This window comes from Stegodyphus dumicola, chromosome 2, assembly GCF_044657685.1.
Source record: "Stegodyphus dumicola isolate Sdum_Otavi_A_Nest chromosome 2, ASM4465768v1".
Classification (NCBI taxonomy): domain Eukaryota; kingdom Metazoa; phylum Arthropoda; class Arachnida; order Araneae; family Eresidae; genus Stegodyphus; species Stegodyphus dumicola.
The window spans coordinates 147183057-147207091 of NC_140769.1; the positions used below are offsets into that span (position 1 = coordinate 147183057).

The following is a 24035-nucleotide window of genomic DNA, read 5'->3' on the forward strand; positions in this document are numbered from 1 at the left end:
TACGCGCGAAATTACGGTATTTTTTTAAACCAAACTTGTTAATTTTTAGAATTTATTTTCCATTTTAATATTTTCTAAATTTGATACATAGTTGTATCATTGACTAAAAACAGGTTATACCCATGCACAATGTTTTTTTTTTTTTTTTTAATCAAGTGTTATAGATGAATGTGCATGTAACAAAAGCCACCCCCTTTTTTTGCTGGATACTTTTTTTCCCTACCTTGTTTATGAATTTAATTTGCAGTAACAAATAAACAGTGTTTTTCCTTCATGTCAATTTTGTTCAGCAACTGAATTGTTACATACTTTTCACATCATTATTTTGCAGTTTGAACTAACAAAGACATTAAATTAATTTTTTTTTAAATTCTTAAAATCCTGTATATACCTGATTTGATATCTCTTTCTACAAATATTTTTTTTATAAAAAGAACTAAAAATGGTAGTCTTTCCTCATGTATAACATAAAAAAAAAAAAAAAAAAAAAAAAAAAAAAAAGTCATAATGGAAATGAAAATGAGTTAAAACATTTATTTGACAGACACTTGGAAAGGACAGCACTTTGGAAAGATGCAGCATTACTGCAGGAATATGTGTAGCAGTCAAATGGATAATCTATATTTTAGGGTACCCCAAGTTGTTGTTTTATTTATGGTAACCTGAGTATTTTGCATTGACTGTTATGGAAACCCTATTATGACGTGGTTATAATGCGCGACTGCAGCGATTTTGACTGTTGGGAAAATATTTGGCTGATCTTTGGAATATGGTAACAGGTAGTTTGGCGACATTTTGGAGGCGATAAAGGTAGTAATGTGGTAAAGGTAATAAGGTACCAAGGACTTTGGTAATAATGTGAGAAGTACTGTTCCGATTACGCATTATTTTGTGTGAGGGAAATGAGAGATCATGAGATATGTCATGTGACATTAATGGACGAATTACAGTTCTTTAATCGGAAAAGGGGGTTAATCTGGAAAAATTATTTTGTATTAGCTTCATTGTGTGTTGTGTGAAATAGTGTTGATTAATTTTCAGATTGCATGGCGCTATGTAAAGTGAATTCTAAATTTTTAATGCGTTTATGTGATAATAATAATAAGTTGAGATTGTGTGAAAGGAAGAATATTACAGTTAAGTTTAAATGGCGGTGCAAGAAATCTGGTGAAAATGGACATTTTGTGAAACGCAGTGTAAGGAAGGGTACGTGGTTTGCTGAAAGTAGTTTGAGTATAGGTGAAATTTTATTAATTTCTTATTACTTGGTGAATAGACTTCCAGTTGACTACTGGATTTCGGATTTAGAAATTAGCAATAGTACTGCAGCCACGTAATGAAGGTTCTGAAGAAGATTAGGTAAGTTAGCATTTTTAATCATTTGAGGATATTATTTTTATGCATTGTTCTAAATGTAAGGAGTAAATAAATTAATGTAGTATTATTGGAAAATTGTTATTAGCAATGATTTAGTTTAAAGTAATTAGGATTGTAATCTAATTTTTATTAATTTAATGTATGTGCTTATTTATATTTTAAGTAGTGTTTTTTAATTTAATTATATTTTAATTTAATGATCATGATTTTGTGAGTTATAAATTTGTAATATTTTGGAATACGTTTGAGTAGTATACGTTGAGTATTTTGATGCATTTTCGTGAAATTTTTCTAATTTATGAGAAAAAAGCCGTGTCAATGGATATAGTGAAGAGTGTGCGCAATGCCATTTTTGTGCAATTCTGGGATGTTTTTTTAAGTAAAAATAAGTCGACGTGTACATGGCTTAGTGATATTTTAATTAAATGATAGTTATTTTGTGAATTTTATGTTTGTAGGAATTTGGTATACGTTTCAGTTGAAGTAAACGTGTATGGAAATAATTTAAATATTTGACACTAAGTATTTGTAACTATTTTTAATGTTTGCGTATAAATTCGTTAGTCACATTTATAATATAATAGATAATTTAAAGGTAAAAGTTTTTGGATATTTTATTTATTTTATACGTGGAAATGTTCATCCTTGGAAAGGGTATGTACTTTTTCGCGATCATTTAATTTCATATATGTGCTTTTTATCAAGTTTAAAGATTAAGAAAATTTTCCTGCATTTTTGTAATTTATGAGAAAATAGCAGTGTAGATGGATAAAGTTAATAGTGTGTGCAATGCCATTTTTTTGCAATTCTGGGATTTTTTTTAAGTAAAAATAAGTCGACGTGTAAATGGTTTATGTGTATGTGCTATTCTGAAAAACGCGCAAGGAGTTTGCGATTGTGCACTTTTTCCCAATTTTGCAGTTAATATTTGTCATGATTAAGCAGTTTTGTTACATAAAATTTCTAGCATAAGTGTAATTCGGCTAGTAGATTGTTGGAAAAAGTGTTGAGTAAATAAAAAGAAAAGAAACATGTCTTTACTTTGTGAAGACAAAATGGTGGCGAAAAAAAAATAGAGGGTTGCTGTAGCAGAGTTGGTCGCCAAATTTTCGCCAAGTTTCCATAATCCAAAGATCAACTAAATATTTCTCGAGGCTTATTTATGCGTTGGATGTTGGTTAGGAAGTATGTTGCTTATTTTGTTCTTTACACTGTAAAATGCCTGCTAGTGGTATGATTAACCTGAAGTTTCTGTATGCTTTAGAACAAATGGGAAAGAAAACATTGATTAGCTGATGTGTAAATGAGGATTTAAAGGGCTTCATTCACCTCTCAGTAAATTAAGCAGCGACATTTAAAGATTTGGAAACCAGAGCTCATATCAACACTATGGAAGGTATGGGAGGTGTAATAAAAAGGGATTTTCAAAAGAAATGCCACTGACAGTCTGGAGGATAATTTTGATTTTTACTTTTGTGAAGTTATCTGGCTACGGCAGTATACAGATTCTAGTTCAGTTAATTGTAAACAGTTTTTGAACGCTGTTAAGGAATCCTGTGTGCAACACACTGAAGGCACAGAAATTTTTAAATAAGGTATTTATACTGCACAGATTAGATAACATGTATCTCTTTTTATGTTATTCACTTGTTTTATTTTGATTTAAAGTGCATTTTATTGTAATTATAATTTTGTTATGTTTTAATTAGGTTTTATTGCAGCATGTAAATAATAATAATGCCAAAAAAACTGGCCAATTTTTGCCAAGGGGTACCCTGAAATATATTTTCCCCAGTCAAATTAACATCTTTTAATTTGTACATATCTCAATGGAACAACAGACACACTATGGCACAGTAATATCGAGTGTGAATACAATATTTATCTTATTATTTATTGATTAAATTTTTTTTCCCTGTCACATCCCATATTGCCTCTCTGCTAAAAAGAGCTTTTGTATAAATCTTTAGATTTCAACAATATTTCGTAATTCTTACGTCTGAGCATATCATATCATTTCAAAACGTGGAATATTCAGCTTACAAAATTGTTCTTAGCTCGCAATCTATATTCCACGAAGAGAACTATAATTAAATTTAGTGACAGAAGGTGCTAAACTACTAAAGATTTAGTCAATACGATAATTCTTCACGCTTCTATGACACAACACTTTTAAGCTATTTCACGAAGAAAGAGAAATAAATGTAAATACGTGATTTCATCTTAATCATAATTCTACGCAATAATGAAACTCACTGATACATAAAAATCAAAACAATCCTGACTGCAACAGACATTTTATTTCAGGGAAACAATATTTTTACCTACTATTCAAAACAGTTTATACCTGAAAGAGCCCAAGAGAAACTTGTACCGGCAGCGGCATCTTGGAAACAAACAATGATCCCAAAGCTGTTACAGCTTTGCAATGATGCTTCTCACAGAAAGTTAATCCCACCTCTTCATTTCTGTTGCCATTAACCATTAAATTAATTATGTGCTTAAATTAAAGACATTATCTGCTGAAAATACACTCTAGATTCTGAGAAACAGATGAGCATCAATTCACTGTTAGAAAACAGAATAAAATTTATTTAATGCACACCGTGGGAAAAATGTACAAAACCTTTTGTCAGTTAAAAAAATGAAAAACTTAAAAATAGCGCAGTATCTTCGAACAATTTTTGAGAATAAAGTGTCAAATTCTGCATGCAAGAAATATCAAAAACTACGATTAAATATTTATTTCAACACAATGTAAGTAGTGAATTTAAAGACGCTTCTTTTTATAGGAATATTTTTAATGATATGTTGGCAACCATAATATTACAGATATTAATTTTGGTTTCGCGCTTAGTTTGAGAAAATTCTTATTTGAACTCTGTTTCTTCTGAACTCACTAATTTCTTGAAATTTCTGTACTGCTTTTGAAAGAAAAATTTTCGAATTGGTTCATATTTATTTTGCTTCATTTTCTTATCTAAGTAAGTTCTATTACTAAATAGTTAAAAACTAATTTTCTGTATTAATCTTTTTATTTTAAAAGTGTGACTCTTATGGTGGATATAGTTTTCACAGCATATTTGCGCGAGATATTGTTTTATTTTTAAATAAAATAATGGGATATTTTGAGTTGTAGGCTACAATAACATTGACTGAAATAAGGGCAAAATTCATAATAAAGTAAGATTAAAACTTAAATTTGTCGATGTGCGTCGAAATCTAATTTCATTATTTTTCTCCGGATAAAATTTGAAACTTCTACCTGGACACATTGAAGCCATTGTTCAGATGAGCTGCTGTGAGTCTTTTTTACATATTTAATGATGCAATGTCAGATAAAGCCATATTAAGAATTAATAATTATAATTAATTATCTGTTAAATATAATCACTTTGGTAACTTTTTGCACATATATTTAAAAAAGGAAATTATAATTAATAAAAAGGTAAAAGTTTACAATTGGGTGCCCCTTGTTTATTGGCGATTCTTTTTTGACGCCAAGGTCGGCGCCAGGAAGTCACAATTTCAAGATGGCCGCTACTCAAAAGCAAAATAAGAAGTCGAAGAATTGCATAAGATCTGTATCCATGTACACGTCGATCTGTTTTTACTTAAAAAAACATCCTAGAATTGCACAAACTAGGCATTGCGCACTGCCTTATATATGTCCATGTACACATCGATCTATTTTCATTTAAATAAAATCGGGAAGCTAAAACGAAGTTAAAACTATCGTGGTAACCAGAAATGAGGTTTCATCGCCAAAATGTAAAAAAAAAAAAATGTCGCCAATCGAAGCGGCACGCAATTCTACACTAAAGCCAATAAAAATTTCGGTACTATTCCGTTTTGAGGACCGTAAAAAATTGCAGCGAAAATATATGCGCAAAAGTGCCAAATCTAGCGTACCCGCTGATTTCAGATTGCGTAAGTTTATATAGTTCTATATTTCTTAAGACGCCATTGAAATACTAGTTTAATTTTTAAATCCTTTTTTTTTTTTGATTTTAAATCCTTTTTTAATATCCTATGGATTTAACAATTTGGGAATTGCCCATGACGAAAAGTCGGCAATAGAATTTTGGGCAAAGTGCAGAATCACCCACTGTTTGACACGTTTTTAAGAATTGCACATACTCGGTATCCATGTACACATCAACCTATTTTCACTTAAAAAAAACATCCCAGAATTGCACAAAAATGGCATTGTGCATTCCCTTGACTTTATCCATGTACACATCGACCTATTTTCACTTGAAATGTCAAAGAAAATTGACAAAAATCCAATTTTTTTAGCCTTGTAAAAAGCGGCAAACAAATAAGTGGGCAATTCTGCACTTTAACGAGAATGTTTTCAAAGAAAAGGCATCATTCATCATAGAGAATTACGTTTGAACAACCAACGAGATGAAATTATGCTTTAGCGATAAGTCGGTAACGAAATAGCGATGCAGACATTCATTCAGTTATGTTTAGCAATTTTTATATAAATTATAAATAAATTATAATAATGATCTGAAATAGTTATTTACTCTTTTGCTTCCATTCAGTCATGTTTAGCCTTTTTTATATAAATTATAATAATAAAAAAGTATTCATTCTAAATTAAAACATCAATCTTAGATAGTTATTTACTATTATACTTCCTTTCTTGCCGCAATTATTTTTGGCAGCTTTGGCATCAACAATAGTTTGGCGATTTTTTACGGCCCTCGAAACCGAATAGTACCAAAATTTCAAAAGAAAGGATTGAAAGGGAATGAATATCGTTGGGAATAAAAGGATAGACTTTATTTTCCTTTGAAGACAAGGGACTAATGCTTCACTTCTCATCACTTAGCCTGATTTCGTTTTCTTTCAACTAAACCAAACCAACACTTTCGAAATATATATATATATATGCACGCAAGATGTTAGGTCAATTAAAATACAATTTTTTAAATAACAAACACAATAAATTCACACAATAATTTTATTGGTGCTACTTTGATAGACGGTTGCACGGATTTTTGGCGGTTTACGTTGGCGCGGTTTTTAAAAACGTCGGCCATCTTGAAAAACGCTGTTTTTATGCATAGTAAAGTATTCGAAACTTAAAAAATAAATAAATAAATATCGTTAAAAGTAATGGATTAATTTTTTGTTGAAAATGTCGTTTTTTAAGATGGCAGGCAAGTGTAAATAAATACATTTACTATGAGTATAAAATACTAAAGTAAGGTTATTATTACTTTCATATAGCAAAGAAGAGAATAAAAACACCGCTATAAAAACATTGGGCCAACGTTTAATTAGATTAAAATATTACTGAAATTGAATATCGAATTAAAAACCATCATACCAACATTTAAAAGAATTAGAATATTATTAAATTCAAATACTTTAAAATATGTTATATAGAATATAATTAACATTAAAACATATGGACAATAATTATCTCAGCAATTTCTGAAAATAGTGTATTAATTTTTTTAACAAAAATTGAAGTATACAATTATAAAATAAAAGAAAAATATGTACTTACATTTTTTTGAATGTTTAACCTATTCTTTACTGATAAGTACCACAATAAAAAATCAGAATCATAATTTAGATAACATCTTTGAAGGAATTCGAAGATATAAATTAAATTTTAAAACGGCGCGGAAATGCACAAATTGTCAGTAACCAATCAGGGAGCTGATTACAGCTCGTTAATGCACAAATATTCTATAACCAATCAGAGAGCTTATTACATCACGGCTAGAATTAAAATTATTTAAAAATTCATACATAATAAAATCATTCTTTTAAAAAATGCAAAATTAAATTGTATTTTAATATTTAAGAGCCATAAATAATGTTTAAAACATTAGATTAAATTTATACATATTAAAACGAATTACTTTTAAAGTAAGGTGACGTCATTGATTACATCATCCACAACATAAAATTTCATAAAATATGATAAACAATAAAATTTTTATTTCAAATAAAAATGCAAAATTAAATTGATTTTTAATATTTAAAAGCCATAAATAATATTTTAAACACAGAATATATGCACAATAAAACACATTATTTTTTAAATAAAATGACAACAAAGTATCGGTTACCATAAATAACTTATCCAGCAATGGGTTTACCATAAGTTGTATTACTCGCCAAAGGAAAATCGCCAAAATCCGTGCAACCGTCTACCAAAGTAGCACCATTTTATTAACTCATTTTATGTTATGAATTGAAATTGAGACTTTAATAAAGAAATATTTCTGTTAGTGTATTATTTAAAAACTGTTAACTACAGTTATGTTTGAAGACAGAGATAGCAATAAGGTTTTGCATTTTCTGTACTCTTGTCGTATTTTGTTCTTAATTTATTCAGTTTCATTATGTATTTTGATTTAAAATTTTCATATTTATCATTATTAGATAAATTCCATTTCATTCTTTGTGTCTCTAATAAATGTTCCTGATTATTGTATATTAGAGATTAATTATTTTTTTAAGAAAGTGTCTTAAATAATAAATACTTTTAATGATTAATTAGATTTGTAAAATATTAACTTTAAAAGAAAAACATAAACTTTTTTGATAATTATTGAAAAAATATATTTGATGCTTGTTAATGTAGCCATTGAATATATTTTAAACAGTATTTGAAATTTACACATGTTATAGATAGGGTTATTAAGTTTTCAGATATTGGTAACTTGAGGTCTTTTTTAAAATCAAATTTGGCATTGTAAACATGTATCTTGTTTTTGAAAGCAATTAAATTACAAGCAATGCATTAATGTATTAATTTAAAATTAGTGAATTTAGTTTGACAGCTGCATAATAAGTATCGTAATAAAAAGTAAAGAATGGTGTTGTGTAAATGATCTTGAATTGAACAGAAGCTATTAATTATTTGCTTTATAATGAATAAAGCCACTGAAAAGTGGTAGTTTGTATTGGGTGTAAACAAATTCACTGTATGAATTTTTCATATTTTTTTGGTTATGTGTAATATAAATACAAGTAATTGTTTCTAAAATTCTTCTACAATGGGAATCTTGTTAAGGCAGATGCCTTCCAGTACTTTATAATAATTAAATATTTATACCACATTTTAGTCTTCAATATTTAATATGTAAACGATACAAATATATTGGGAAAAGACAGAAAAGAGGTATTTTATTAACTCTTGTTATTGCTTTTTTTTTTTTTTTTTTTTTTTGTCAAATTTGTCTTTAGATGGTGATTTCAATAGAAAGAATAATATTTTAGTTTATGATATCAAAAATATTCAAATAAAATTTGTCATGCATAGAATCTGTTGTTTTATGAATTATTTTACAACAATTCAATAATTATTTTGAAAGAAAATTCTCATATAATTCATTTATCGTCGTCTTTCTATCATCATTTTATGCTGTTGCTATCAATGCTGGCATAAAATGACAACAGAAAAATAACAATAGATGAACAAGAGTTATCTTGATTAAAGGAATAGCAGATATGAAATAAATACCATACAAACATCAGAATAAAATAGCTATTACAAATTCTTTTTATTCATGATTAATGCAGAATTGGTGGTTATTATAGAGTGTGATTTACAAACATTTTGCAAACCTTTCAAAGTACTGCTGTTAAGAATAGACAGAGTGCTTTATTAGACTTACAAAAAGGTCTGATTGCGCCCATATCCTACGGGCATTTGTTTCACACGAACAAATGTTTTGGGTAATTTTTCTGCCTGGTTTACTATTAAAAGAAAGACATGCGACTTTTTCCTTCCTTTCCAAAAAAATTGTAAGTTGTTGGTTTTCAACCAATCAGTTATCAGCTTGTTTATAATGAGGAACCAGTTTCTCCTGTGTTAACCCCAAAGCGATCTATGATGATTGACTGTTGTGACAAAGCAGAAAAATTGTTCCAAACAGTTGTTCCAAAACAAACCGATGTGTGATAGCAGCCTTAGTGCTCTGACTATCTTAAATTTAGTTTACAAGGTTTCTTCAGGTATTTTGCATTCTGTGTACCAGTTATCCACATACAAGATATGTACAGAATCAGTAACAGCTCTAATGTCAAATATTTTACTGTAACATGAACTTTTGTTAGTTTGAAAGGCCAGTTTGGCTAACTGCTATCATAAGTTTCTATTTTTCCTATGAAAATATTTGTAAGCCATAGTTGGCTTGGTAGAAGAGTGTTCATTAAAAAATTTTAAGTGATGCAAAAAGACAAACAGGTACCTCACACTCCTGAAGCACATTTCTAAGAAAGGTAACTTACTTTATTTTCCTGTTGTTTGTTCCTACATCTAGCCTCTTTAAAAAAACTTGACTGTAAATTGTACTGCAAAAGGTTTCATCTATTATTTTCAAAAGAGTAACAGTGAAATTGGCATGACTATGACGTATTTTCCATGCATTCTTATGGCACCTAAAAACTTTTCTCACTGAATATTTGGTTAAAATTTACTCTATGGTACCCATTGGCAAATCGTTTCTTTTTTGATGACATGATCAGCAAAAGGAAAGATCAGCACCAATTTCAAGATGGAGCCGATCCTTCTGCCTGCTACACAAAATCAAAACAAGAAGTCGAAGACTTTCACAAACTCGATGTCCATGTACACATCGACCTATTTTAATTTAAAAAAACATCAGAGAATTTCACAAACTAGGCGTTGTGCACTACCTTAACTTTGTCCATGTACACATAGATCTATTTTCACTTAAACAAAATCAGGAAGCTAAAACAAAGTTTAAAACTATCATGTTAACCAGAAAAAATTCATTGCTGTCTTAACACACAGAGACGAACAAATAACCAAAAGTACACAAATAGGGAGGAATAAATAACCAAAAATACTTATATCCTAACGTAAAAACATTAAACAACAAATCTTTTAACCAAAATTAACACACAGAGATAAATAAATAAAGGAAACATCAATTTTTTAACATATCTTTTTTTTCTTTTTTTCATGTGCGTATGTTAACGCTTCCCATCACCCCATCTCCTCCATGCTCCACATAAGTAATTCAATTAAATTTTTGTTCGTTTCGGCTCATCCACTGTTAATGGCAGATAAATATGTACAGTCAAAAGTCGTTAATCCGGACTCGTTAGGACTTCAGCGATTCCGGATTATAGATCATCAGTTTAAATCTGGTAAGATGACATGCAGAAATTATAAAATTAAAAATATGAAACCATAATTTATGAAATAAAGAACAATCATGATCTAAAGGGTATCAAAATTTACAAAAAAAAAAGCTTAATATTTATTTGTTTACTTTATTAAACATTTCTTTTAATGCAAGTTGTTTAAGTTACTTCGTTTTATGTGATAATACTTCCTCTTTAATTCTATAAACAGACATAATTTCTTCTTCAGTTACAAAGTTCCACTGTTCAAGTCCTATAATTGCTCTGTCGAGAATACCGACTGATTTGTCAATCGAAATTTTTTCGTTTTCAATAACCTCTGTGTCACTTTCTTGACTATCGGAAGCGAATTATAATGACGAGGAATTTGATTTAAATCATATCGAAGACGGAGTACATCAAAATGAAATACTACATTTAGTAAGGAATTATAAGCCAAATAAAATAAAAACATCTGCCCTGAAGATAAGGATAGTGCTGACAGATCAACTTCCAATTCATTGCGCGCCGCAAAGCAGCGTGAAATTGATAAACATATTTCCGAATGGTTAGAGAAACGAAGGATATGCCTTTATCCATTTTTTGCAGCAATTCCACTTTTTGTTTAATGGACTTTGAAACATACTTTCGCTTTGTAGATCCTTTACATATTAGTAAATATATATCGGAAATTCTATTTGACATAATCGAAAGTTCAAGCTTATTTTTATAAAATTGCTCTAACAGTCTTCAAAAAATAATAAGCTGGATCCAAATCGAAGATTAAGGAACAACGCAATCTGCAACTTTAACTGAATTAGATAATTTTAGCTTAGCTTATACCGTCCGTTATACATTAAACGCACATGCGTAAACGTATTATGCCCATGCGCACACGCATGTTCGCAGCCGTAAAGGTAAACTTTCTGGGCATGCGTCAAAGCGACGCATGCCCTGAAAGTTTGTAGCTTTGAGGTCTGGATTATAGATCATTCCGGATTATGGGTGTCCGAATTAACGACTTTTGACTGTATAATAGTATCCAAACCATCATCATTCATCTTCTTACTTACCTCGGACATATTCAAATGATGGGACCCACGTGAAAATAGAACACCAATGCACATGCATCCAAACATAGCAGTTGGAAAGAATGGTAAGAATAAAAAAACCCAATCCATGACAAAAGGGTTAATATTACAAAAAATAGCCAAAACCTCAATTTATCGCAACTCGTTGGCGATATTCGCAGAAATAACCCCTTTTTAATGAAAAAATCCACAATTTTTCCCATTATTATCAACATTAGGGTTACCGAAAAACCTATTTCACTCAGCAGACTTTCATATTTCATGAAAAACCAACACCGCTTGGCGATTTTTTTTCAGACAGAAACCAAGGGTACTTGTACAATAAAGATCAGCCGAATATTTTATCGTTATTAATGTGAATGTATATATATGAATTGAAAATCCAATTAGGTAGCCTAAAATTTATACTTCTAGAGCATAACCTCTGCATGAAAAATTATAAGTTATTTGTTTGCTAAAAACTTAATATACTGGGAGAAGATAAAAAGGCTACAACATTTAAAAAAATTCAATCGTAACTGATATTCTAATAATTGAATAGGCTCTACTCTGATAAGCGCCCTAAGATCACCAAATGTGGCGATATGTGTTCTGTGCTGGTTTTTGGTGTGATTGCTTGTTGTATGGTAACCCTTTTGACGTTAAATACTCCTTTGCTGGATTGGTTTATTTGCTCGTTGGTTCGTGTTGTGCATATTTTGAAATGGCCTATGTTGCAAGAGGGTCTGGGAGATTATTTTTAGTGGCTGTGCATGATAGAAATAAGGAAACGCTGATGCAGTGTATTAAAGAGTGGATTGAGCCTTGCACAACTTTTTTTTTTTTTTTTTTTTTGTTGTTGTTGCTGTTGTTGGCTGGAAATCTTACAAGGATTTAGGAAAAGAATATTTCGAACATTTATTTGTGAACCATAGTATGAATTTTCTAGATAGTGTGTCCGGCTGTCATATAAATACAATAGTGATTACGTGATGTCATGAAATTGGTATTTTTGCTATAAAAAAAGCATTCATTCAATGTAAGTGCATTTTATTTTATTCTTGTTCTTATTTTGTAGAATGTTATGTTCAGTTTTTTTTTTTTTTTTTTTTTTTTTTTGTATGAACTTTTTTTGTTATTGTTGTTTTTTTGAATTGTTTGAAATATATTTTAGTTTATTTTGTTGATTAATGCAGAGTGCCTAGATTGTGCAATTCGTAGATGTTTTTTTAAGTTGAAACAGAACGCTATGTATATGGTATTCTTTGAAATTTATTGTTATGTTAATTTATTAAAGCGAGGTGTGCGTAGTTCGTAGATTCTTTCGCTGCTTAGATTGTGCAATTCGTAGATTTTTTTTTTTAAGTTAAAACATATCGCTGTGTACATGGATTCTTTCAAATATTTTTGGTTAGAAACTTTACGTTTTTGCTATCTAAATTTTTTGTTTTTGTTTCGGATTTTTAGCTTAAATTGTGTGTTCAAACCGCATTTTAGGAGACATTTTAAGCTTAAAGCTCGAAATGTACACACAAAATTTAAATAGTAATATGGCAGCGTAATTTTCTTGCCAGAAATGTTTGGAGAGAAATTTGGCGACTTGAGGGTGCATGTAAGAGTCCAATGAATATAATGAAATCTTAAATACATTATGTAATATGAAACAGTAATTAATCATGTATAAATAAATAATTTATGTGGGCAATGTAAACTGTAGTATACAAAGGCTATTTATGTAAATGTTGTGAATAAAAATTAAAGTATGTTATCTTTGAGTGATTAATTTTAGTATATCAATCTTATTTATTCCTTTTTATTTTAAAAGCAAATCAAATTCATAAATATGTATAAAAATTTAATTGCAGAATAATTTTGATTTGGTTTTAACAATCTGTACATTTAATTAATTACTATTTAAAAAAGTAATTATTTAAATTCCTTTTATTTAGTCATTGAAATTTTGTTTTATTCAAATTGGTTTCCGTACCTATGTGTGTAATATAGTTTCTGTTTTACAAATTGTTATTTATCTGTTTTATGTATGCAGAAATGTTTTTGCTTATGTTTTCAGAATTTCAAGCAAAAATTAACGTTTAAATTGAAAGCTGAAGGAATATAGTTAATTTTAATAAATTGTTTCAGATTGTAAAACACTTTCATATTCTATCACCTATATCTATCATATTCTATCTATCTAAATTAGAGTTATAACTGTGGGAGCAAAATATGGATTCTTGTAGAAAGAGGCATCGTGTAGCTGATTCTAAGTACAGATGCAAGGTTCAGCAGTTATATGGCTTGTTGAAAGAAGAAACACATAGCCCATATCCTAAAGTATGTTTGCTGCTTTTATTTATAATCATAATTGTTGCAGAAAAGACCATTAAAACTCTATATAATGTAAAGAAAACAGAGAAACTTTCTATTATTCTGTCTGTGTAACTTAAAAAGCAGGATTTAATTATTTACTATGAGTTATTTGATCAACTTGTAGAGTCATGAAATTTTTTGGTACTTACATATTAACGCCACCGCAGCTGCAGATTTGGCGGTTTTTAAGTGCCACCAAGCTACACCTAAAATTTGTGCAACAAATCATAAATTAAAATGCTTTATTTAAAATCAAAGTAGTCAATCGGATTTCGGTGGAAAATGGACCGATATAGAGTTTAACATAGATTCAAAACAGAGTCTATTTTCATTCACCTGATGCTGTTGCCATTGGTTGAGTAATACCAGCTACAACTCAACTCTGTTTATGTTTTAAAAATAAGCTCTATCGTTTCTGTATGAATAACTGCTTTTTAAATATCTGCAATTAAAGTGTTTTTTCATATTAAATCCATAGTTATTTTCAAATCCTTTAAAATACTGGCGTCCATGCAGCAGGACTATGGATAATTTAAAACGGGAAAGAACACAACTAGGCGATATTTCACAATTTCTTTGAAAGAAGTGGACACTGTTCTAAAAGATGAAGCAGTAAGTAAGATTGATTTGATATCTGTATTTAATATATTTAACGATAAAGCTGACAGATTGTTTCAGTTAGATGAAAAAGTTAAAGTAAAATGGCTTGAAATGGAAAATTTTAATGAATATGAATTTTCTAATGATATCGATTTAATGGAAAGCTATCGAAATCAGTGGGTTGCTATGAAAACGGAAGTTGATTTTATGTTATCAAACACTGAAAGAAAGGGCGATATTTCCAGTGTAGTAAATGAAACCAAGCAAAATTTCCGTCTAAGTTAGAATTGAAACATTTTGATGGGAATATTAAAAACTGGCTAGGATTCTGGGGACAATTTAAAAAGATTCATGATGATGATAGCATTGATGCAGATGATAAATTTCAGTATCTTTTACAAGCAACTGAAGAAGGTTCATCGGCTAGAGATTTAGTTTCAAGTTTTCCACCATTTGACGAAAACCATTATAATGCTATTGAACAGCTGAAATCTCATTTTGCTAAAGATGAACTATTAATTCAAATTTATGTTCGTGAACTTTTAAATGTAGTTTTTACGCAAGTGAAAACTGGTGAAAATTTTACTTTGCGGATTCTTTATGATAAATTGGAGACTCAGCCGCAAGCATTGGAGACTTTAGAGGTAACGTCTGAAAAATATGAAGCAATGTTATATCCTTTAGTATAATCAGCTCTGCCAGAAGTTCTTATCAAGGAGTGGGAACGCACACATAACCATGTAGAAAATAAAGACAAGATGAACATGTTAAAATATTTATTAGAATTTCTTCGTTTGGAAGTCGAAAGTGAAGAGCGGTTACAACTTGCTCGATCAGGGTTTGCGAATGATCAATTTGAAAAATTGAAAATGAAAGAAAAAATTCCCACTGCAGCTTGTATTGTATCTAATGAAAAGCAAAGAGCTGAGAAAAATGGCAAACATTGTATATTTTGTAATAAGTCATTTCATAATACCTCAGAATGTTTTAAGGTTGCCAAGATGTCATTGGACGCGAAAAGGGAAACATTGAAGAAAAGGCGAGCTTGTTTTGTCTGTTTGCAATCAGGACACAATTCTAAGATCTGCAAAGCTTATTTAAAGTGTATTATATGCAAGAAAAAACACCATAGCATTATGTGTCCAAATCTAAATCAATCAAAACAAGGCAAACAATCTGAATTGGATGGACAGGTTCTTTGATGAAGCAGTCACCAAAAAATTCTCCGTTATTGTTAACTGTATTGGTGAAAATCATCAATGATGACAAGTCCGCAATCATTCGCAAATTATTTTATACTGGTGCTCAGAGATCTTTCATATGAAAAGATATTGCGGAGAAACTAGGATTGAAACTTGTAGATCGAGAAATGATGAGTCATGGACTTTTTGGGGGCAGTGAAACTAAACAAGAGTCCCATAATGTCTACACTATTACATTAAAGCTTGTGTTCAAATTTCAAGTACACTATTTCAGTTTTGGACGAAAAGAAGATATGTGGTGTGATTCCACATGTAGAGGATCCTGATATTTATCCAATTTTGAAAAAGAAAAATATACGCTTAAGTGATACAGGAGAATATGTGCCTGAAATAGGTTTATTAATAGGAGCAGATTATCTTTACGCATTATTGACTGGGAGAATTGAGCCCATTGATAATAATTTGGTAGCTATTAAAACAAAACTTGGATTGACGCTTCAAGGTAAACAAAGAAACTACTCAAAATCTTTGGAGAGTATTGTATATGCTAATAATTTAGATTTGACGGAATTATGGAGCCTAAATGTCATCGGTATAAGATGGCCTGCAGAAGTATAGTCAAAGCAGGTAACTGATGAAGAAATGGTAGATTTTTTCCATAAAACTATTAAAAGAAACGAAGACAAAAGATATGAGGTATGTTTGCCATGGAAAAGTGGATGTCTAGAATTGGAAACAAATAAAGAATTAGCCACTAAACGGTTATTGTCAACTACCAAAAATCTCATACGATCTAGACATTTAAGAGAATACGATGATGTGTTTAATGAGTGGGTTCGGGATGGAATTATTGAAATTGTAGAAAGACGAGAAAAACGGACACTATTTACCACATCATCCTGTGATAAATACTGGTGTAACAACAACAAAAATTCGTCCGGTTTTCAATGCGTCGATGAAAGCTTCCAAAGGAAATTCCTTGAATAATTGTTTAGAAAAAGGGCCAAATTTATTGGAATTGGTACCCAAATTGATAATGCAGTTTCGAAAAAACGCAATTGGCGTAACATCGGACATCAAAAAAGCATTTTTACTAGAAGCAACTATAGCTTACCATCTAGAGAACGCTCCGGATGAAAGGAAGCAAACAGCTTGTCGACTCAGAGTCTTTTTATATGGACAACTGTATTACAGAAGTTTTTATTATGGCTTTAAGAAGAGTCTTTGCTCGAAGAGGTAGAGTAAATATAATCTACACTGACAACGGTACAAATTTCGTTGGTTCAAGCAATGCTCTAAGAAATTTAAATTGGGAGAAGATCATGTTGTTTTCCACTATCAAGAAATTCAAATGGAATTTTAACCTTCCAACAGTCGCTTGGTGGGGAGGATGGTGGGATCGCATGGTTAGAATGTTGAAAGAGATGCCAAGAAGAATTTGGGGTAGGAAAAGTCTTGACTATGAAGAGTTGGAAACTATTCTAAGTGACTGCGAAGCTACAATAAACTCTAGGCCACTTGCATATATTGAAGACAGTTCTGAAGGTCTGAAGCCATAAATTCCCTCTTGTTTCTTACAAAGTATTCCTAGCAGTGAAACAACTGATTTAGACGAAATCGACAGTAAAAGCCTAAATATAAGATTGCATTTTGTACAAAAATTAAGGCAGGATTTAAGAATGAGATTTCGGAATGAATATTTAGCAATGTCGATTCATAAAGGTAAGAGCTGGGAAGAATCTTTAAGAGTTGGAATGGTTGTTCTTTTAGAAACTGATGGCAAGCGTATCAACTGGCCTTTAGGAATCGTCATTTAAGTTTTTTCTGGAGCAGATGGGCACTCAAGAGTTGCCAGAGTGAGAACAACTGATGGAGAGAAGTTGAGACCATTCCAAAGACTATATCGATTAGAAATCTGCAGTTTGAGAAAAGTTACCATTCATTGCCCAAGATGCTCGAAGGAATGAAAGTGCCTCTACGAATATGCCTCTACGCCCTGCAGCTAATGCTTCAGATTCCAGTGAAAATGACGATTCATTACCCCAAAATCCCAGATTTTGTTACTAGAGCTGGTCGACGTGTTAAAATTCCCAATAGACCTGATTTATAACCTGTGTTGCAATTTATAGGTATCCTACATATTGCAGGGTGGAAGGTTGTTTGAGTAATACCAGCTACAACTCAACTTTGTTTAAGTTTTATGTTTTAAAAATAAACGCTATTGTTTCTGTAAGAATAACTGTAATTTGTAAATACAGTCAAAAGTCTTTAATCCGGACTCATCGGGACTTCGGCGATTCTGGATTATAGGTCATCAGTTTAAATCTGGTAAGATGGCATACAGAAATTATAAAATTAAAAATATGAAACCGTAATTTATAAAATAATGAGCAATTATGATCTAAAGGGTATCAAAATTTACAAAAAAAAAAAAAAGAAGCTTAATATTTATTTGTTTACTTTATTAAACATTTCTTTCAACACGCGCATGCGTACCTTATGCATAGCCGAAATTAGAAAATTGCAACCAGAAAACTATTTGATTTGTATTCGTGATATTTATTATGACGAGGAATTTGATTTAAATCATATCAAAGACGGAGTACATCGAGATTAAATACTACATTTAGTAAGGAATTATAAGCCGAATAAAATAAAAACATCTGCCCTGAAGATAACGAGTGGTGACAGATCAACTTCCAGTTCATTGCGCACCGCGATGTCCCCCCCCTCCCCGCGCAGAGCAGCGTGAAATTGATGAACAGATTTCGGAACGGTTAGATAAACAAAGGATGTACCTTTATCCATTTTTTGTAACAATTCGTTTTTTGTTTGATGGACATCGAATCATACTTTCGTTTTCTAGATCCTTTGGGAGCTCCAGCATCGGAAATTCTATTTGGCATAATCAAAAGTTCAAGCTTACTTTTATAAAATTGCTCTTACAGTCTGCAAAAAATAATAAGCCGGATCCAATTCGAAGATTAAGGAATAACGCAATCATCAACATTAACTGAAATAGATAATTAGATAATTTTAGCTTATACCGTCTGTTATACATTAAACGCGCACACGAAAACGTATTCTGTGCTTGCGCAGTCGTAAATGTCTTGCGCGCACGCATAAACGCCTATGAGCATACATCAACGCAGCGCATGCGCAGAAAGATTTTAGCTTTGAGGTCCGGATTATTGGTGTCCGAATTAACTACTTTTGACTGTATCTGCAATTAAAGTGTTTTTTCATATTAAATCCATAGTTATTTTCGAATCCTTTAAAAGCCATATGAACTCTGCTAAATAAGATTCTAAATGATGTCTTGCTGTTTCCCCTATGTCTCTTGTTCCTCCATTTAGCACTGCCCCATATTCTCTCAACTTGAACTCCTGTTTCAGGATCAATAAAATTGTATTTATGATTAACTTTAGCATGTAGGAATCCTTCTTTTTCTATTCTATTTGTTTGGTAACCTTTCCAACTGTCAGAATAAATTGTGCTACCATCTGCAATGGTTTCAATAATTTTATTAACAAAGGTGGAGCCCGTTCTATTAGGAACAGTGACAACAAATGAATCTTTTGTTTCTCTACATATACTACCAAACACCCATTGTTCGGGTAATACTTGACCACAATTATTTTTAGGCTTAGTAAATGAACTTTCATCAATTTCCACAATGCAATCTGGTCTACCTACCTTCTTGTTTGGTTTATTGTCCAAGACGCATAATTCACGCATGTAATTGTTCCAATCTATAACAGTTTTATCCGATAAATCAAGTTCTTTTCACAAAATTTAATCGATGTCAACTCCTCGCACCAGTAGTATATGAATCTCAAAGCTAAAAATGGAATTCTGCTTCCTTCAAACCAGTTGTCTTTTTTAAGTCCCACTTACTTGCTGATGACACTGTCTTAAATTATATTTCCAAAACATACATTTACTAAAATAAAGTTTCATATCATGCGAATTGGTACATTTACGTTTATTTTGGGAAATATTTTGCTCCTAAAAAAAATAAAATTGCATCTTTTTCTGTGTTTGGCAAATGCCAAAGATGGATTTTCGTAGCACTAAAAAATGGCGTCAAAAATCAGCAAACAACAAGGCAAAAAGGAATTCAAAAGATAACTGCATGCGAACAACAGGATTGCTCTTTATTGACGTATCAGCGCAAATTCTGCTGTGGTGGCATTAATACGTAAATACCTTCGGATATTTTTCTATAGTGAATCACATTAACATATCCATTCAGTATTCAATAGCATTATAGAGTTATATTTAGGTATTATTATAGTTTATTATTGTATTCAAGCAAATATTTCAAAATTCTGTGTTAAAAAAATATGTGTTTGAAATTGTACTCAAAGCAAATTAGTTTATCATATTTTAAATGTATTTTTCACTGATCTTACTTTTTTCATTATGTTACTTTTTTAGGATTTAGCATTAGTTAATGTTCAGAAGCAAATTAGAAGTTTGGAAGAAAAACTTTTTAGTGATCATGGTAAGTTATATGGCAGTTTCCTTAAAATAGTAATGTTAAAACTTTTCTTATATTTATAATATTGTGTAAAATTAACTGAGTTACGAATATGTACCCAATGTATGATCTAATGATATCTATGGCATTAATCAGTGGCAATAAAGGGAAATTAAATTGTTGATTTGTAATTTCTTTTGCATCAATTGAACAAAAACAGAAAATGCTTTCCTTCTGCAGTGAAATTTTTAAGTAGAACTATTAATAAAATAATTTGTTGAAAGTCTATTTACGGGTACCCCTTGGCAAAAATCGGCAATTTTTGGCCATACACGGATACCGAGTTTGTGCAATTCTTTTGTTGGTTTGTGCATTAGCACTGAAGGCGTAATGAGTAAGTTTCCTCAAGCACAGTTTTCATTAAAGAATCATAAGTCAAAAATTAACTACGAAATCTTTATTTAATAAAGTAGGATAATTTTGCTTAACTTAAGCATAACAAAAAGTAATAATCTTCACAGACATTAAAACACTGAAGTATTGAAAAGAATAACTTACATAGAATCATCATCAGTCCTAAATATCATCAGGCTTACTTGTTTAGGCAATAATAATAATAATAATTAAAAAAAAAAAACAGGAACATACGTTGACACAGTACCTAAAAGAGATAGCACTAACTGAATTAGACCTTTGGCCCAGGTGCAAATAGATTAAAAAAGGGATGTCAAACTCATAGGTACTCTTGGGCCAAACAAACAAGGTTTAACTTTAGGCGGGCCGCAAAAAAAAAAAAAAAAAAAAAATCAATATTCATAGAAACGTAGATTTATTTTGAATAATACAATAATAAACATATATATATATATTTATATAGGAAAGAACAAGAAAAATTTAATGTTTACGTCCTGATACTTGACATCTCTTCTCTGCTATTATCTTTCCTATTTTGGGAGAAATTTTGTTTGCAGTGATAACTTTCAACGCTGACCCAAGGTGAGCATCATTAATATGGTCTAATAGGAGACTTATTACCTTTCATGACTGAAAATAGCTGCTCTCACCGATAAGTGCTACCAAACATGGAAATAATTTCATATGCGAATTTTCAAGTATTTTCAAACCTGGCTGGTAAATATTTTGCTTTCAAATTTGAGTTGCATTGAATCTCGATCACCTCCATTTGCATATGGCTGGGTACTGATTCAATACTTATTGAGAAAATCGGAAAAAAAAAAAAAATGTCTTTGAGGGAACTAAAATCATTAAACCTCATTTCAAATTCAGTTGTTAAATTTGCAATTTTTTCTGCGTATTTTTGATATGAACAAGTATCATTTAAACTTGATTTGCTCATGCTGCACGTCAGGAAGTGCGTCAAATCTTCATTTTTAAGTTGTTTTTCCCAAAGAACTAGTTGACATTTGAATGCTTTAATTATGTCAAACATGTTCGTAATGATATGATCTTTTCCTTGTAACGATAAATTTAAATCGTTTAAGTGTTTGGTTATATCAACCAAGAAAGATAAATCTTGTATCTATGTTGGATCGTAAAACAAACATGCGTCTTGATTTTTCGTTTTTAAAAACTGACATATTTCTTCTTTCAAGTCCCAGAATTGTTTGAGAATCTTGGAGCAAGATAACCAACGTACCTCGGTATAGTAGGACAAACCCGAATATTCACTAACTCACTTAAGAAAGCAGTGAATTGACACTGATTTAAAGCCCGAGATCTTATAAGATTTTGTTTTTTCCTGGTCATTGATGGAGCGCCATCTGTAGCTACAGAATTTAATTTTGTCAAAGGTAGATTGTATTTCTGCAGAAGTCCAAAAACACAAGTAAATATATCTTCTCCTGTGATAGTACCAGGCATCGGTATTAGTTCCAGTAATTCCTCAAAAATGTTAAAATTCTTGTCACAAGAACAAAGAAACACTGCTAATTGAGCTTTGCCACTAACGTCCGTGCTCTCGTCACAGGCAATGGAGAAACTTTCGAAACTAGATGGTTTTGCTTTAATCTGATCACTTAAATTCGCGGCTAAATCAGTAACTCTTTCCGCAACTGTATTTCGAGACAATGAAATTGATTGAAAAGCCTTCACATTTCCAGGACAAACAATTTCTCCAGCTTTCATTAGGCATTCCTTGATGAAATCAATGTCAGTAAAAGGCTTCGAATGTTTAGCTATCAACTCGGATAAGACGTAGCTTGCATGTACCACCGCTTCACTTTCTTGCAATACTTCACTAAACATGGACTGTTGCTTTTTCACTCCTAACTTGAGCTCTTTCAACTTTTCTTCTCTCATTAATCCTTCGTAATTGTTCTATTTCGACTTGTGTTGTTCGTAATGACGTTTAATATTATATAACTTTGGTACATTAATAGTATTATTACATATCAAGCAGATTGTTTTATCTTTTATTTCACAGCAAAAATATTCTAATTCCCATTTTACTTGGAATATTCTATCTTCGTCAGTGATTTTTTGTTTAATTTTACTACCACTTGGTTTTGATATAGACATACTGAATACAAAGGGCTGGAATAAACACGGTTAGCGTTAAAAAGTTTAAAAAAATTTATTCTTTCTACAAGAGATAAATCAAAATGCTGAAATATTTCTTCAAAAATATTCTAACAATATCACGAAATGTCAAATGTTTAGCAAAAATCAATTCAAAACAGAGAAACTAATTCTATCTCACAGCGAAATCGCTACAAAGCAATCACAGCATTAAGTAAACAAACAGTTCGCTAGAACTACAGCTACTACTGAGATGAGTTGTTTGTTCTCGGCTTTTATAAGCTTTATAATTAATTTCTCGAATATACTGGAAACATCTATAAATATCTGGATTTTTGTGGATGGCAACAGCAATTACGAGATATTTATTTGTTAGGTATTAAATGCACGCACTGTTCTATTTTTAACCTTCCAATGCAGCTGTCTTTTCAAAAATCGTCTGCGTTGCTAAGGCAACATGAAGCAAATCTAATTACAATTCTAAATAAAAAAAAACTAAATAAATAAATAACTATGAAATCCGTAACAATATGAATTAAGTAATAATTAATAATAAAGCAAAGTGCATGCACCAACATATCGTACAAAACTATGATTGGAAAACTGAGACCATGAGTTCGGTCACATTCGACTATCGGGGGATGCATACAAGTTCTGAGTGCACATGTCCCCCAAAAGCCGAAGGTAGCTGAACGCAAGCAACTCACACGCATTTGTAATTCTGTGTGTGTCAGCTCGCTGTGAGTAATCTAACAACATTGAATAAATTATCGTTAATTACTTAGCAATAAACATTTCATTGTTTTCTTTGTCGATATGTTATTTTATTATTATATATTATTATTTGCCAATATATTGGCTGGGCCGCAAAAATATTTCTTGTGGGCCGCGGGTTTGACATCCTTGGCTTATAAGGTGAGAATCGAATGCACTGCACATAGCTAAAGTGAAAGCACGCGAACTTTACTTTCTCTCGCCAATATATATCTTGGCGCACGTTCGTTTCGTAAGCCTTTTGAGTTTCGTTATGCAAAATACCTAAATTTATGCTAACATTGCCCCTGTTTTGCTAATGAAACTCGTACCAATTGCAATTCATTTCTGCAAAACTGAAATTTAGCTTTAGGAATTGGTTTAGTCATAATATCAGCAACCATTTGCTCTTTTGAAAGATAAGCAAGTTTTAATATTCCTTTGTTATCAGGCTTTGTACAGTCCTTAAAAGTCCTTAATTTTTTCAAAAATGATTTTTGGTTCTTAAAAGTC

The 24035-nt window shown here is 30.9% G+C and overlaps 2 protein-coding genes across 8 annotated transcripts in view; one reads left to right on the forward strand and one right to left on the reverse strand.

The window, feature by feature from the left end:
• The window catches only part of CSN1b (COP9 signalosome subunit 1b), an 87940-nt gene extending 84063 nt beyond the window's left edge, over positions 1-3877 (reverse strand). For 2 of the 3 annotated variants that reach the window (XM_085811217.1, XM_085811219.1), the window contains exon 1: positions 3725-3877. In XM_085811217.1, coding sequence (XP_085667343.1) covers positions 3725-3862 — 138 coding nt within the window. In that variant the 5' untranslated portion in view covers positions 3863-3877. The remainder of the gene's footprint in view (positions 1-3724) is intronic. The other variant, XM_085811218.1, reaches the window with a different exon arrangement.
• Positions 3878-4201: 324 nt separating this feature from the next.
• The window catches only part of LOC118186686 (uncharacterized), a 71564-nt gene continuing 51730 nt past the window's right edge, over positions 4202-24035 (forward strand). For 4 of the 5 annotated variants that reach the window (XR_004757814.2, XR_004757812.2, XR_004757815.2 and 1 more), the window contains exons 1-3: positions 4203-4361; positions 13780-13910; positions 20189-20255. Coding sequence is in view for 2 of the 5 variants with exons in the window: in XM_035356811.2 (XP_035212702.1) it covers positions 13803-13910; positions 20189-20255 (175 nt within the window). In the remaining 3 variants the exon portion in view is untranslated. Of the gene's footprint in view, positions 4362-13779; positions 13911-20188; positions 20256-24035 lie in introns of all 5 variants that reach the window. The other variant, XM_085811220.1, reaches the window with a different exon arrangement.